At 43.3% G+C, this 15785-nt stretch overlaps 1 protein-coding gene across 1 annotated transcript in view; it reads left to right on the top strand.

The window, feature by feature from the left end:
- The window catches only part of Agbl1 (ATP/GTP binding protein like 1), an 830193-nt gene that overhangs the window by 141450 nt on the left and 672958 nt on the right, over nucleotides 1-15785 (top strand). The window contains exon 7 of the mRNA XM_037198558.1: nucleotides 14705-14913. Coding sequence (XP_037054453.1) covers nucleotides 14705-14913 — 209 coding nt within the window. The remainder of the gene's footprint in view (nucleotides 1-14704; nucleotides 14914-15785) is intronic.

The raw sequence follows: 15785 nt of genomic DNA, 5'->3' as shown, positions 1-15785 counted from the left end.
TGAACGAGTGTCTGTGTGGAGTCTTTGGGGGCTTGATCTGTTGTTTGAGATTACAGCTAAAAGATGGAGTGACATGATGCTTCCTGTGGGTGGCTGGAAAAGTGTGCCACACTTCTCTAAGTAGTGGCCATTAAAAAGAAAAAGAAAAAGCTGGTGAAATTTGACCCAGAGAAATCCAGAGTGTTGTCTTTATCATCAAGGCCCCATTCAGTCATCTTGGAGTCTCTTAGGACTAATAGGCCTAATTAAGCAATTGAACTGAACCTGAGACATTGAGGACAGTGGAGTTGTACTAGATCCCCTTCCTGTGATGGTCAAACTCTTCAGAGGTGACTACCTTGGGTCTTAACAGAGCTGTGGATGGTGGTGATGACGATGCTCCTGCTTGATGCAAAACTTGGCTACAAATTATAATTGCCATGGAGTTGTTAGCTAGGGTCTATTCTTACACACAGGCAGGGTGCTATCTTTTACTACCTCTATCTCCAGGGCTTTCCCTGTATTCTAGCGTTTGCCTGCAAGTTTGGGCCATGGCGCTCTTTTGAAAAGATTGTAAAAGTGTCCAAGGTTCCAAGTCATGGATGAAGAGGGCATGAATTTGATATAATTACGTAACATAATCTCCATAAGGGCAAGACATGGTAGAGACCAGTGTTTACATAGTAGTCATGATGTCTCCTCTCATGATACTGTGGGGTCAAACTGTAGCATCCATGGAGACATGGCTATCAAGGTAGGCAGGTCTGTCCCCTTTAAGAAAAACAGTGAGTAACACAGAAATAGGTGATGTACCAGGAATGGGAGCAGGCCACTGGATTTTTGTTAAACGTCTATGTTAGTTTATCATTCCTGCCACTGGAGGTTTCAAGAGTTGATGTTCAGATTTAAATTAGTCTCCTAAGATCTGTCCCCTGCATTGAATGACACCTGGTTGTTTTTAGTGTCCATCTTCTCTGCAGAAGCCTTTTCTGGGAAAGGACTCACAGAAAATAGTTTAGAGTTTGTGGACCACACAGTTTCTGTAATAGCTGTTTCTCTTTGCCCTGAGAGGGCAGAGCAGCTATAGGAAGCACATAAAGGAATAGCTATGACTGTGTCCCCATAAAACTTTATAAAAATAGGCTGTGGGCTGTGTGCTGACCCCTAGTTTACAGGGAGTGAGCCTCAACCCTGGGGACTGTATTCCGTTAATCCTTATTTCTTAAGCCATTAACTCTAATGTATTTTTATACAGCAGGCATTCAGAGCAAGTTCTTTGAATAAGCAAAGGAATGAACAAACACACAAATACGTGCAAATCTGGTACCCTTCGGTCCATCAATATGCACTTCCTTTGTTTTCATTCTGGGCACTCAGGAGTTAACCCTCGGGGCTGTGGCATTTTAAACCCTTTAGATTTTAGAACTTGTATCATTCTGCCATAATTGATGGCTGGCTGTGGTTTGACAAAGATAAAGTCTCACAAAGATTTAAAGGGATAGACAAAAAGATAAACATTCCCCAGCTCTAGAGGCACATGACTGCTTCCTCACCACATCCAGGATTGACTGTATGATTATTTATTTGTGTCAAGATGCACATCAACTCTTTCCTACAGCTTCTAGAAGTAGCAGGTTACAAAGCATCTTTTCATATATTACCTCATTTAATGCCCGAAACAGTCCTATAAGACAGGTAAATATTTAACAATTCTACGACAATGACTTTCAATGTGATTGATTTTGCCCCTGAAGGAACATTTATTGAGGCTGAGGACGTTGTAAGTATCATGTCTGCAGGAGGGTTGCTCCTGGAAGCTATGGAATAGAGACAAAATTTGCTACTGACATCCTACAATGCTTAGGATGGTTCGCCTACAATAAGTAATATCCAGATCCAGATGCCCACAATGGAGGGTTGAGAGTCTTGTTCTCTTGAGGCTCAGAGAGGTTGCCAAGCTCTTTCTAGCTGCATAATATGCATTGGGTGTGTTGGGAATAAAATATATCCATCTATTTATATTCCAGAAGGTTTCAAATCCATTTCTTAAGCAAACGATTTTCAATGAAATATTGGCAGAGATGTGTATATAAATGGATGGCAGTGAGGGTTAGAGATGCCACTCAACCTCTCCCTTAGCTCCTGTCCATAATCCCAGACCTCTCCTGGAACCTTATTCCTTCCACATCTCCTGGAGCCATTACTGTCTACTTTTTGGTGGCAATGTGTGCATCTCTGTCTGTCTCTGTCTCTGTCTCTGTGTGTGTGTGTGTGTGTGTGTGTGTGTGTGTGTGTGTGTGTGTGTGTGTAAAGCTTCCATGTTGTGCTTTAGTAAGATGGGCTGTGCAGGAAGAGAGAATGGAGACAGGGGTCTTGGAGGAGGTCATTGTTGGTATATTCCAGGTGATAGTCAAGAGAATGGAAATGTTGATAGTGATTGGAGCTGAGTTCAAAGGAGCATGCAGAAGGCTCAAGGACTTGGCATTTCATAGTGATGTGCTATTGGATGACAAGGCCAGAGGCAGAAGGCTAGATGTGTGTGCTCTTTGCTCCTCCTCACATACTAGAGCCTGGAGGTTCCATGAAGCATGGGCTAAATTGCATGATGTCTATAAAACCACACAATTTGCTTTCTTGAAGTCCACAGTACTCAACTGCATTGTGGCCTGAAGCAGAAGGGGCCATAGCACACAGGTGCCTCATGTATCAACCGGCAGAGAGGGCAGGGGAGGAAGGCTCAGTTTCCTTCCTTGCAGCTGTAAATCCTGGCTGTCTCCTTCAGGTGTCCTCTGATGCGCTGGCAGTGGAAACAGCCAAGTGAAGCGAGGGACAGGGTTTCCCATGGGGCCTCAGCAGGGGTAACAGTTATTCCTGGGGCTTGGTGAACACCTTCTTATCCATTAAGAGAATAAGCTCAAAGCCAAACTATGGATGCATGGGAATGTCCCTGAAGCTTCAAGGCAAAGCTCCTCATTCCTTGGGTCTCTTTGCAGAGATGCTAGAGACAAACAATCATGAAGGGTGAGAAAACTCTGGCCTGACATCTTCCTTCAGGTCTGTGTACCTCTGTGCAATGGCTCTCGAAGTGTGCGTGCCCCGATAACTTCTCCCTTTGCTTGGCCCCCTGGCTTTAGCTCCTCTGATTTTCGTTATTTTTCTTCACTGAGTTTTGACGTTTTCCATTTGTTGTGCTCTCCGGATTTCAGGAATGTCCTAGTTGTAGGTTCTGCCTCATAACTCCTTACAATGTGGGTCTCAGCCCCAGGTTCCCCAACTGCAAAGTCTTCCCTGACCACATAGTCTAACATAGCCGCCCCACCAGTCCCTGGAAGATCCCTTCAGTTTCCACTGGCCACTTCCAGAAGTTTCCGTGGATGTTGGCACCTGCACCCCTCCACAACCTTCACACTCAGGCATGTCCCGTGAGATCTGGGATGTCATGTTGTTTTTAGCTGTGTTCCTAGTGACAGCAATAGTTCCGGGAACATATTGGCATATCACTGGTGCTAAATAAATGTTTGTTGAGTGAATTAATACAGCATCCTAGGTGTGTGAGCATGATTTTAGTTGCTAATTCATTGCCTAAAGCAGCAGCAGCAGCAGCAGGATTTGGTTTGGAGGGAAAAGGTCTCTGTTTTTTTGTGCATGCAAAGTAAACCATCCAGGTTGCTGCCCATTGCTGGGAATCAATTGATTTTAGATAAAAAAATATTTGCTAATATTTTCTTGTACCAACTGAAAGGTGCATCAATATCCACATACCACTAAGAGTGAAAAAAAAATGCTGCCAACTGCAATAGGCAGTTTATTGGTAACACCTTACCATTTGAAAAAACATGGAAGGTGTGTTTTAGAATTGAGAAAAGTATAAGTCAGGCTTGTCATTTTAGCTACTCAGGAAGCTGTAGGAAGAGTGTGAGTTCAAAGCCTGGCAATTAGTGAGACCCTATCTCAGTCAATCAATCAATAAAATAAGTTTGTTTTTTTTTAAAAAAGTGATTAAATCACAGCTCAGTGGTATAGTTTGGGCCTGCCTTAGGTTCCAGCCCCAGAAACACACAAAAAAGAAAAAAAAATCAATAAATTATGGTATGAGAATATTGATTTGTGGAATGTGGAACCAGAGGATCTTTGTTCTAGTAGCCTTTCTCTCGTAGAGTGTAGCGTGGCTGCCAAGCGTCCTGCACCGGGCAGCGAGCACAGAAGGGGGAGGAATGGTATATCCTCCATTCTGCAGGGAGAGGCAGATACCAATTGCAAGGCTTACATTCTGCATGGAGAGGCAGATACCAACTGCAAGGCTTACCTGAGGAAAAACCTCCCTCTGATGTGGAACTATGTCATAGCAAGCTTCTAAGAGGCGCTTCAGATTTAAAAGAGAAACCTCTAGATTCAAAACCATTTGTAAAAACACTATGGGTGGCTCCTTCCCCGTCTGATCCACCATTCCTGGCACTAAGAGAAAGTATTCTTAAGTTTATGAAGGCAGGTGATAGGGAAACAAGGTTTGCTTGAAACCAATACTCACTTTATAGGCAAGTTTACTGAAATGTATCTACAAGACAGAGAAAGGAGCACCTGTGAATTCAACGTCATCACTGTTGTTTGGGCAACAGATGATGGAGTGTTGTTTGCCCTCCTGATAGTGTCTGGTGATGTTGAAGTCTGCATCTCGCTGCTGTTCCTCTGTGTAGGAGCCTCACCTCTGCTGCAGCCACAGAGCGAGTGAATGAGTGAAGATGACTTTAGGCCTCTCCTTCTCAAAATCAGAGCACCTTTGTGACATTCTGAACCCGACTTCTGGCCCGGCCTCACCTAGTTTCCCTCTGGGTATTGGGAAGACACCCCTCAACCCTCCAGACATTGCCTTGAGTGACATGAATAATTGTTGGCTACTTATTTGGGACCATGAACCTTCTGGACCTGGCTTCTCACTAGAACTGGGAAGAAACAGGCAGATGGAAGATGGGGAGAGAAACCCATTTATTCTGAGACCCTTAGGCTTTATCTCTAGCAGCCTTCCAGAAACATTTTACAAGAAGTTAAGCTGTACTGGGAAGAGTCCGGTGTTTGTACCAGATGCAAGATTGGATGCTAACTGGAGCATCTACGGTTTGGGGATAGCATAGGATGTCAGCTCTGCAGTCAGATGGCAGAGTCCATTGGAATCCCAGAGATGCCATGTATAAGCTTGATGGACTTCCATAAGCCTTTCAACATCCCTCAGATTCTGCATCTTCATTTGTAAAGGGAGACACATAATGCTTAGCCTTCAGCACTTCCATAAGACAAACGAGGTGATCCATGTGAAACGATTAACTGATGCTCAGCACATAGGAAACATTCAGAAAATAAATAGTTCCCCTTGTACCTGGTATTACAGTGGGAAAACAGGCAGCTCATTGTCTTATAATGTGATTTGGAAGCCTTGGGAAAGGCTATTTTGTCCAGAAATACCTTCTAAATTGGCTCACTGAGAAATTCACGGAAACGATCTATGGCAAAGGTGCACGCAGTACATATTGTAAGTAGGGGCATCTTTATCTTGAGCCTTGGGATGTCTCAGAACTGGGAGTTCCAGGTGGGATATTGTGGGACTTGATTGCTGTGGGTCAAAGTGCATGTTTTAGTGTGAAGTCCTGATTGGAACTGAACAAATTTTGTGATGTGATTGTCCCTGGTTGGCAGGCAGTGAGGAGAAAGCTTGCGAGAAGACCTTGGGAGGTACAGTGTGTGGCTCACATGGTTATTAGGGCACACAATATGTCACTCCAACAGTGTGATTTGATGAGCCTTTCTAAGTGATCGTCCACTCCAAGTTTTATTTCTTGAGAAGGAAGAGCTTACATGTGCTCAGAAAATGGACTTTTAGAAATTTTCTGAACCAAGCATAGAGCTCTTTGATCTTTACAGTTTGGAATTTCCCAAGATAGCATGGTAGAGCATACAATGTAGCTGAACTTATCTTTCCACCTCGAAGTGTCAGAAGGCCTCCAGTCTTCTCATTTATTCTTATACACATATAACTCACTACACTCAAGAGTAGTAGTACTCCATTGTGTGTATGTACCACATTTTCTTAATCCATTCTTCAGTTCAGGGGCATCTAGGTTGTTTCTAGGTTCTGGTTATTATGAACAATATTGCTATGAACATAGCTGAGCATGTGTCCCTGTGGTATGATTGATGTACTTTATAAAGAAGAAGTTACTTTATAAAGATATAGGAAATGCCCACTTGCTCCTAAGCATTCCATTCAGGAACCACATCCTTCACAGAATTCCCATTCTCTGAAAATTTTCAAAAAATGGCTAGTCATGTCATGAAAGTCTGACTAAGAAACAATGATTTAGAGCCGAATGTGGTTATGTAACATGGGGGATAAACATCGATTATAATGCATAAGTGTATAAAATCAGGACACAATAATTAAGCATGCTTTCTGACTTTATGGACCCGCAAGTTGCTTCTGGGAAATCAAAAGATTACACTGTGGCACAAGCATATATACAATGGAAATATTCTATTTTCTTGTCAACTGAGAGCCAGAAATAATGTTTTACTTTGAGTGGGGGGGGGGTGGAGAGCAGTTGTAATGGTCTGAATATGAAATATCCTCACAGAATCAAGTGTTGGAACCTGGGCGCCCAGCTGGTCAGTGCTGTGTTGGAATGTTTGGAAAACTTTAGGAGGAGAGGCCTAGCTTGATGAAGTAGTTACTGGGGTCACATCTTTGGTGCCTATCATGCCCTGCCCCTTCCTGAATCTCTCTGTTTGCTGTCTGTTATGGTGAGCTGACTGGCTCACCACATAGTTCCTGCGGTGATTATTGGTCTTCTGGTGGCACCATTCCCGCTCTCTATGCCCCACTGCTCTTTGGAATGGAAATTTTAACACTGTGTCAATGTATTTTGGGAATATATAACTTGTTCTTTATCTTATAGCTGGGGGCTCACATCTATGCATTTACCTTGAACCACACAGGCCACCCCTGAATTAGCAGGGGAGGCAGGAAGGAGCATGTTTTGACTGTAAATGCATTCAAAGCATAGTACTCAATAATGCAATCAAGATTATATAGCTAGGAAATGGTATAGTGAATGCTCAACCCCAAAGCTATATGACCCTGATGCTTCTGTTCTTGCATGGGGATTTCAAAAGAAACATACTCACATATGGGGCATTTGCTACTTTGTTGTGCAGGAGAACTGAGGGATTATTAGAATCCTAAACAGTGCTGGTCATGTTGATGATGATGATTTTTACCGGTGGCAGGTATTGAGCAGTTATTGTGTGTCCAGCATTAGATGGCTTGCTTTATGGTATTATCTCAGTTAATTTTCTCAAATTAAGAATGAAGAAGCTCTTATTGATTTTTGCCTTTCAGATAAAAGACTAAACAGTGGAGGTGTGGAATAACAGGCTCAACGTTGCCCAGCCAGAATTGGTAGAGCCCAGCCTTGTACAGGACTCCAGGTAGACAGCTGGCAGAAAGCTAAGGGCAAGGATCAGGACCAGCAAAGCAGGGATGAATGTTTGTGGATGGCAAAGATGACTTTAGCGGTTTCCACCGATCTGGTTGTCTCATTTCTTAATGTAGCTGTTATGGTGTCACATTATCTTCTGCTGCAGAGTCTTACATTTCCTTTGCTGAAGGACCTCACTCTACCTCTAAAGGAATGACCCAGTCCTGAGGTATGGGAATAAAGAACAGTGATGACAGACAGCTCCCTTTACCTTTGCCAAATGAGAAGGCAGAGCAGTGGGATGCTTGTGGATGTACTAATCTAGACTGAGCATTTCTCACAAGCAGCTGCTGTGAGGCTCCAGATTCTCCAGGAGAAAGTCAATCCTTTGAGGCTGAAAGGTCTCTAGGCTTTCCTGTTTAGAAGACAAATATCTTTGTAAAGATGGTTCTGCTCACCAATGCCTTCAGGGGCTAGCTAGATAATTCACTTTTAAAGGAGATGGGGTAAGACAAAAGGTGATGTGGTTGCTATGGTAACCTGCAGGCCTGCTTGCCCTGTGATTAAACATTGACAACATGGCACACACCAAAAGTCTATGGGCTACTAGTTTGTAGCTCCAAATCACAAAATTATTGCCCCCTTACTCTCCTAATTATTTAAATGTATTGTAGAATATTTGGAGTAAAAATGTTAGAAGAATCTGAACAGGCAAACAGGATCACCAATACCCCTTCTTGTAGCTAAGTACCATTGATAATTTAGCATTTTTTTCTGGTTTCTTCATATTTTTCTTTTTTTTTTTTTTTTTTTTTGGTTTTTCGAGACAGGGTTTCTCTGTGTAGCTTTGCGCCTTTCCTGGAGCTCACTTGGTAGCCCAGGCTGGCCTCGAACTCACAGAGATCCGCCTGGCTCTGCCTCCCGAGTGCTGGGATTAAAGGCGTGCGCCACCAACGCCCGGCTTCATATTTTTCTTTTTACCTGAGTGCAAAAAAATGCACCAGTGGGTACCTCTTATAAGCAAAACATTTGAACTCCAATTAAAAATGCTTTGAGTAAAATTGAGAATACCAAATAAGGATACCAGTAGACCATGTTTCAGACCGAGAATTAGCTAAAAGTAAGGAAGGCTCCAAGAGGACATAACCCAGAGAGGTGAGTAGAATACAGAAAGGTGAATTGGAGTGAAAAAAATTAATCAAGTCTCTGCTGTTCAGGGATTCCATAATGGAACATGGGCCAAAGATCATTAACTGTAGCTGGTGTGGTCAACCAAACCAGCAATGCCCAGGAAACAGAAAGATACAAGGCCTTAGGATTTTCCTCTGTCTTTAAATCCTATTCCCATCTTTCAATCTATGTACCTCATCTCAACTTTCCAGGAAATTAAGATGTGTGTTTGTGTGTGCACATGCTTACGCATGGATACACACACACACACACACACATGGATACACACACACACACACACACACACACACACACAGTAGATATCCATTTCTCTAAAAAAAAAAAAAAAACGTAGGAAGACACCATTTATATAGCCAGACCACAGAAGAGCTGGTCGACTTGGAAGAGGGTTGGGGAGCTTAGAGTTCCCAGGATTCTGAGCTCACCCAGACTGTGTCTGAAAACTCACATTTTCTCCTGAATATTTTTCTGCTCTGAGAAGTGGTGTTTTTCTTTCAAATCTCCTAGGAACTCCTCTGAGTTGTTGATCCTAGCGACCCTCATTTCATTCTTTGGCTCTTCTCCACTTTTGCTTTTCCAAAGTTTGATGAATCTCCACTTGTCTGGTGTTAGACACGTATTGACTTTTGCAAAACTTCCCAAACTATTCTCAGAGATTGATTGACTGATGTAGGGTCAGCAAAGAAGGAGGTTTAGTCGCTTCAGATGTTAGTAAACATGGTGGCTTGTTGGGGATTAACAGGAAAACCATGAATAAAATCATTGTTGTTTGAAAAGAGATTTTTCTCTTGGACAATTAAAGACCTTTTATCTCCATTACTCACTCCTTCTTACCCAAAATGAATAATGAATGAAGGTCATTAGAATGATGTATTATTGGTCTCATTGCCTTAGAATAGATAAAGACAAATGTCATCCACCTTCCACTGCATACAGGGGCCCTGTGTCCCACATTTGCCATTTCTGGCACCTTTCACCAAGAAATACTTTCCTTGAATACCTCCTTGTTAGTCCCCAATTTTCTTTTAAACATTAGATATCAGGTAGACTGGAACCTCATTTAGGCAGCAAAGAATTCTAGAACTATGTGGCTGAGATCATCCAAAGCAAGAAATGCTTTTTTTTTTTTTTTTTTTTTAACAAAGGAATAATTTGTTAAAGGAAGCATTGGAAGAGCTTTAAATCTTTCACAAACATATCACCAGGCATAAGTCTTATCACTCCCGATTCAGGGGCATGGCTGCATGGAATGCTATAAAAAGAAAAACCAAAATAAAATCAACTCCTCACCTAGGTCAAAACTCTCAGGGGTGCTAAGTGAAGGCCTGCAACTTAAAATGTTATAAACAAGCAAAATAAAAGATCTGTTAATGTTATGAGAAAAAAAACCTCCAGGGAATGCAGCGGTGAATTTCCATGTTGTTTTTTTACACTGGTGTGCACTTACATGGTCTTGTGGAAAAATAATACTTGAAGCTCTTTTGATTACAGCTCAGGGGAGCTCTCTCACACACATTTGGCTAGAAGCACATACTGTCTCATAAACCAGCCTGAGTGGTTCATGTAATGGAGCCATGGAGCCTCTAGAGAAGGGCAGGATTTGAACATCTGTGGCAGAGTCACAGAGTCAGTCCTCTAGAGCCCCACAGCATGCCTCATTTGGCTTGTAGACGCTCTAAGGTCCACACTCCTTTGATTGGGTTGACACTCCCACACTCATTCATTCACTCTGTATCCCAGGGAAGTTAACCTGAAGAACAGCATGGACTGACTGTTGACAGAGATATCTTGGACTGTTCTTCGCTGTGTGTTTCTTCAGAGACAATTGACAAGGTATCTTGATAGAGACATCCATATAATAGTCTCAGTGGAGATCACCAGGAAAACTGAGCTGAGACAGAGAAATCACCATGTGGAGGAGGGGAAGGCAGAACTCTGTTAAACTTCTATCAGATATGGATGGGAAGCCCCATAGGACAACTCTCTAGGGCGGACTTTCAGCCTCGGCCTGAGCATCATCAGAGCAGCTTGCTCTTCTCCTACAGCCCATCTTGGTGTTTGATAGTGAGTTCCCTTCTTGTTCTGAGCCCAGCCTTCAGCTGTAATTTCTTTGTACTTTGGTCTTATAGTCCTTCTGTCTAGAGGAGCCATAAGCTAAGACAGCCATTCACAAGGACAGTGCTGACCAAGGGGAGGTTCGGTTTGGTGTGTTGAACAGAAGATACAACAGAACCAGACACAAGTTGTTACAGCAGCAGTCATCAGTTTCAGACCCAGAGAAAAGTGGGATGTCCATAGGTGCTAAAAAGGAATCTAGGTGTGGCAGGAAGTCAACGTGTGGTGGAAGAGAGAATGTGAAGGGACCACACCTTCACTTAGGGCCATGGTCCGTTTAAGGGCTTGTCCATAGAGGTTGTGGACTGACTCCTTCAAAGGAGTATGGAGTGAGGAGAACTTACTTCTATGACTTTGGTTTGTCCTTTAGATCTGACTGATAGTTAATGAAGTGCATGCTTAGGGTCCATGAGTTGAGGATCAAGTGCATCATATTGGATTCATTCCTGGAGAGGGGAAGGTTTCACTAGGCCAGAGGTGATGTGGTATAATGAGGTTCCAAAATAAAGCAATGCCTGAAAGTGGATGATGACAGAGTAACTATATTAACTGAACATGTGACCCTGTGATTGCCCATTAACTGGCCTCTCTACTCTGGGAAAAGCACCTAGCATGTCTCCTACCAGTGATAACCCTTCAAGATGAGGTGTCTGACTTGATCTGTTCCCCCACCCAGCCTTTAGAAACACAGAGGAGAGTGGAAATATGAAAATACCTACTTCTTTCCTCCACCTTCCTTCGTTCTCATCTTCCCTCCTTTTCTTTCTCACCTTTCCTCATCTCCCCCTTTCTCTTCCAACATTTCCTTTTTTCTAAGAATAACGTAAAGACATTTATAGTTTTAATAGTGAATTTACGAAAAAGTAGGATATTTTATTGTATAACCTCTGTTCAACAAAATCTAAAAATGAACGGTTGTGTAACTTTTCCTGGAGAGTTACAAATGTCTATTCTTCTCAGATAGGAAATGACAGACCAAAGCACTGGCTCTGTTGAAAGTCTTTCTTGGGGAACCGATTAATTTTGGGACATTACTTACAGGATTTGAATAATGGGTCACTTATAAGGACACAAGAATCTCAGGTAGCTGTGTCACCCAAACACCCGATCCCTGCATAGGTCACGACTCAACTCACAGACCTGCATGGGTGGCACTTCCTGTTCCAGCCGGCAGGCAGTTGCTCTAATGAACAGTCTTTGCGCCACAACTGTTTACTGTTTATATAACTTTGGAGAAGGGCATCTTGTTGATTCAGTAGTTTTGTGAGCTTCCTGGGCCTCGAGAAGAGGCGTTCTCTGAACCTTGGAGAAGGTGATGTGGATGTCTGCTTGTTTTCTTCCACTTACGGAAGCGTTGAACTACTGTGTCACAGTAACTGCCACTTATTCTCAGCAGCTTAACAGGTTATGAGTCTCTGAAGTAACCACGGCCTTTTGCAAAGAAAAGGGAAGCTTCTCCCCATAACTGAGGCTGACAACAGCAGTGATCTATGGACATTTAGAAGGCAATTTGAAAGCCACACCTGGCTGCTGAAAGGACCCAGCCTGAGAGAACAACTTCCACATCCAGTATACCAGTGTGTAAGGTGAAATACATGACCTATGCCTCCTGAATATGACTTACATGTCTGATCTTTCAGAGCTCCTCTGACCTCAAATTCTGCCCTACTATGGGTCTTTCCAGAGCTACTAAAGCTCCAAGCTAGTCTTGCGGTCCCTGATGAATTATATATATTTAACTCTTCAGTGAACACAGACTTGTCTGACCCAGTGAACTGGACATGAAAGAGAACCTGTCACCTAATTCCTTCAGTAATATGTGTCCATCATCTCTTATCTCTCCATTTTTGATATTCATGAGGACTTCACCGAGTGATCATCAAGCATCCCTATTGGGTTGTATGAGCCTGTCCATCAGGAACCTCTGTATCACCTCATATGAAGCCTGTGTCTCGAGGCAGGATGAGCAGTTGCATTACTCAGCTTTTCTCCTTGGACAGTACTCAGACTGACCTTGTCTGCCTCCATGTCTGTCAGCTTCACAAGCAAAGCTGCGAGGGACTCTCCCATTGCTTGCTTAAGATTCTTCCCCAGTTCCAGAAGTTCAGAGATAGACTGTTCCCTGGTTATGACAGTTTCCGTTATTAAAGCCCCCATCTTCACGCATAGTCAAGGATCCCCTTTCTCTGTATCAAAGGTTGGGCTGAATAAGTATTCGCTATCTCTTTGATCTCATTCTCTTTCTCTCTTGCTGTCTGATTCTTCCCATGGATTCCATGTTTTGGGATCCCAGGAGGAGCTCGTTAGCAAGATCTTATGTGCACTCTCCCTCCCTTGTGTCCCATCAGCAACACCCCATAATAAACACTATAGTAAACAGCAAGCAAACACCCCAGCCTTATCCGAGCCTTTTCTGCTTTTCATGCTGGTGCTGAGGAGAGCATCTATGTGCCTTTCTCCCAGGGTAGCCCCTCCCCAACAAGGGCGAAGTTTTTCCCAGTCAGAAAGTTCCGCTTCAGTTATATGTCACCCACCGATGCTACCACAGCCCTTCTCTGAACCCTTTCAGCATGAACTACTTTCAGGTACTAAAGGTGTCTTCTCCAGCTCAGCAGTCATCTGGATGCATCTTCAAACCCATGTTAGACTCAAGATGAGCCACTTTGTGCCCCCTGGAGGAAGACAGTCACCTCGTGATTTCCTCCAAGGGCACTCAGCCGTTAGATGACTTGGCAACAGTTGCATGTGTTGTCAATCCAAAGCAGAGGCCACACAACATCCACAACAGCAAGGAGCCACACCATCCCATACTACATGGAGGGGAAGGCGCCACATGGGGACTGTCCCTGTGGATGCCCCCGTCTTCAGATATACCAGACTCAGCCGCATGTCTTACCGCCAAAAGCGGGAGCCGTTCAACAGCTCCCCTCCACATTATCTATGGCTCTGTCAAGCAGTCTTTGGGTGGCAATTGTGTTATGTGATTTTCCCTGTGGAGACATGAATCAACATATATTCATCACAGAAAGGGCACCGATGGGACAGATCAAAGAAAAGATTCTACTTCAGTCTAACTGACTGCAACCATGAGTTTACTGTGGTGACTTTGCAGGAGCATGGGTTAAAGGTTAGTTACAGGGACATGGGTGACTCAGACAGCTGTGTCACCCAAGAGCCCACCCCAGCAGCATGAGCAATGACTCATGAGAATTACAGCTGTACCCCTCAGAACTTGCAGGCTGCTGCTCTGGAAAAAGAGTCTCCTTGATCACTAGAGTTACTTCCTGCTTATATAACCTTGGGGGAAGGGTCTTGGGGATCTTGTGAGTTGTCCTGTGAGCCTCCCTCCAGAAGGGAGAGGGACTGTTGCAGTCAGAAGGAAATAGCTATGTAACATATAGATTGACACCATGCAACAAGGTGATCTACAAACCTTACTCAAATTTTAACCTGCGTGTCACTGATGCTTTTTCTAGCGAAATGATTTTTTTTTTTACTTGGCCCATTATCTGAATTATAATTACCTACCGCTCTTAGGTGGCATGTATTTGTATCTCTTTCTGACCCCATTCCAAGTCTGTTTTTTGTCTTCTTCCTTTTATTATCTTGACATTTGTGAACAGCCTAGGTTACGTGTCTTATAACACTCACCTCACTGAGTTTGCTGACTTTCCCAAGGCTAAGATTAAGGTCATGTGTACTGGCAGGAATACTATAGAAATAATGCTGTGTTCTTCTCAGGCCATCATAACAAGGGGGCATGTTACAAGCCCACGTCCCATTATTAGAAAGGTTGATTTTGATCATGTGGTTAAAATAACACCTGCCAGTTTTATGTACCGAAAAGTTATTATTACCTTTATAAGTATCATGTGGGAGACACACTGTGGCATTCTCAGGCAACTGCGTCCTGGGGAGGTGTGATTGACATGACCTTTTCCCTCTTTCTCCAGAGTCTAACAGCCGCAGGGCAGTGAACAGACGCTATGTCACCAGCTTGCTCAGGCTACATCAGGATTGGCACAGCCACGATGTCACCGACACCTACGTGCTGATCCGCCACGGGCTCCTGCTCTGTCTCAGGCACATTGTCACCCTCCGGTCCGGCAGGGAGGCCTTCCTGGCAGCCCATGGCATGGAGACTCTCTTCAGCATTGCACAGGTAGCCAGCATGGGGACTTGCTAAGCGAGTCAATGGTGATGCTTGAAGGCTGAAGCTTGGAAATTGTCCTGAACAGAGCAGGGAAAATGCAAACAACTTCAACATGATGCTGGTTTCAACATGGCAGGTGCTTTGAATTCAAATCCCTCTTCATTTACTCATTCATGTTTTCATTCAGTCATTCAATCAGTATGTGTTCATTCAATCATTGTGTGTTTATTAGTAGAGATGACAAATAGCATAGTTATTAAGAGTATGGCCTCCACAATCACAGATCCCAGCCTAAAGCTCTGAAACTTTGAAGCTAGCCTCTGCCTTTTCAAATAATCAATTTGCTTTCTTTCTTTTTTTTTTTTTTTAAGAAACATATAGCTAGACGTGGTGTTCCATTCCTTTAATCCCAGCATTTGGGTGGCAGAGATAGGTAGATCTCTTGAGTTCGAGGCCAGCCTGATCTACAGAGTGAGTTCCAGGATAGTCAGGGCTACACAGAGAAACCCTGTCCTGAAAAACAACAACAACAACAACAACAACAACAACAAAAGAAATAAAAGAAACACACACATCTACACTAAAAAAGTAGAATTAAAACATTTAAGTTCTTTTGTACACTAAGTAAGTTCATGTGGTTCATGCATTCAGGCAAGTACATACTGTATTTTAATAGTTTATTTTCTTCTTTTGAGTGTGAGCAGTCATTGGATCAAATAGTACTTGGAGTCTCTGGAGAATATGGCAAATGAGTCTTCTGATCTTATGGGGTTCACATCCTAGCAGGAGACAGGCATTAAATGAACAAAACATCCATTGAAAGGGTATACGGCAGTGCTGGTGGCTAGCGCCAGATACTGCTGTGGCCGCGGTTTGGCTGG

This window comes from Peromyscus leucopus, chromosome 1 (genome assembly GCF_004664715.2).
Source record: "Peromyscus leucopus breed LL Stock chromosome 1, UCI_PerLeu_2.1, whole genome shotgun sequence".
Classification (NCBI taxonomy): Eukaryota; Metazoa; Chordata; class Mammalia; order Rodentia; family Cricetidae; genus Peromyscus; species Peromyscus leucopus.
This window is presented reverse-complemented; position numbering and strand designations above follow the sequence as displayed.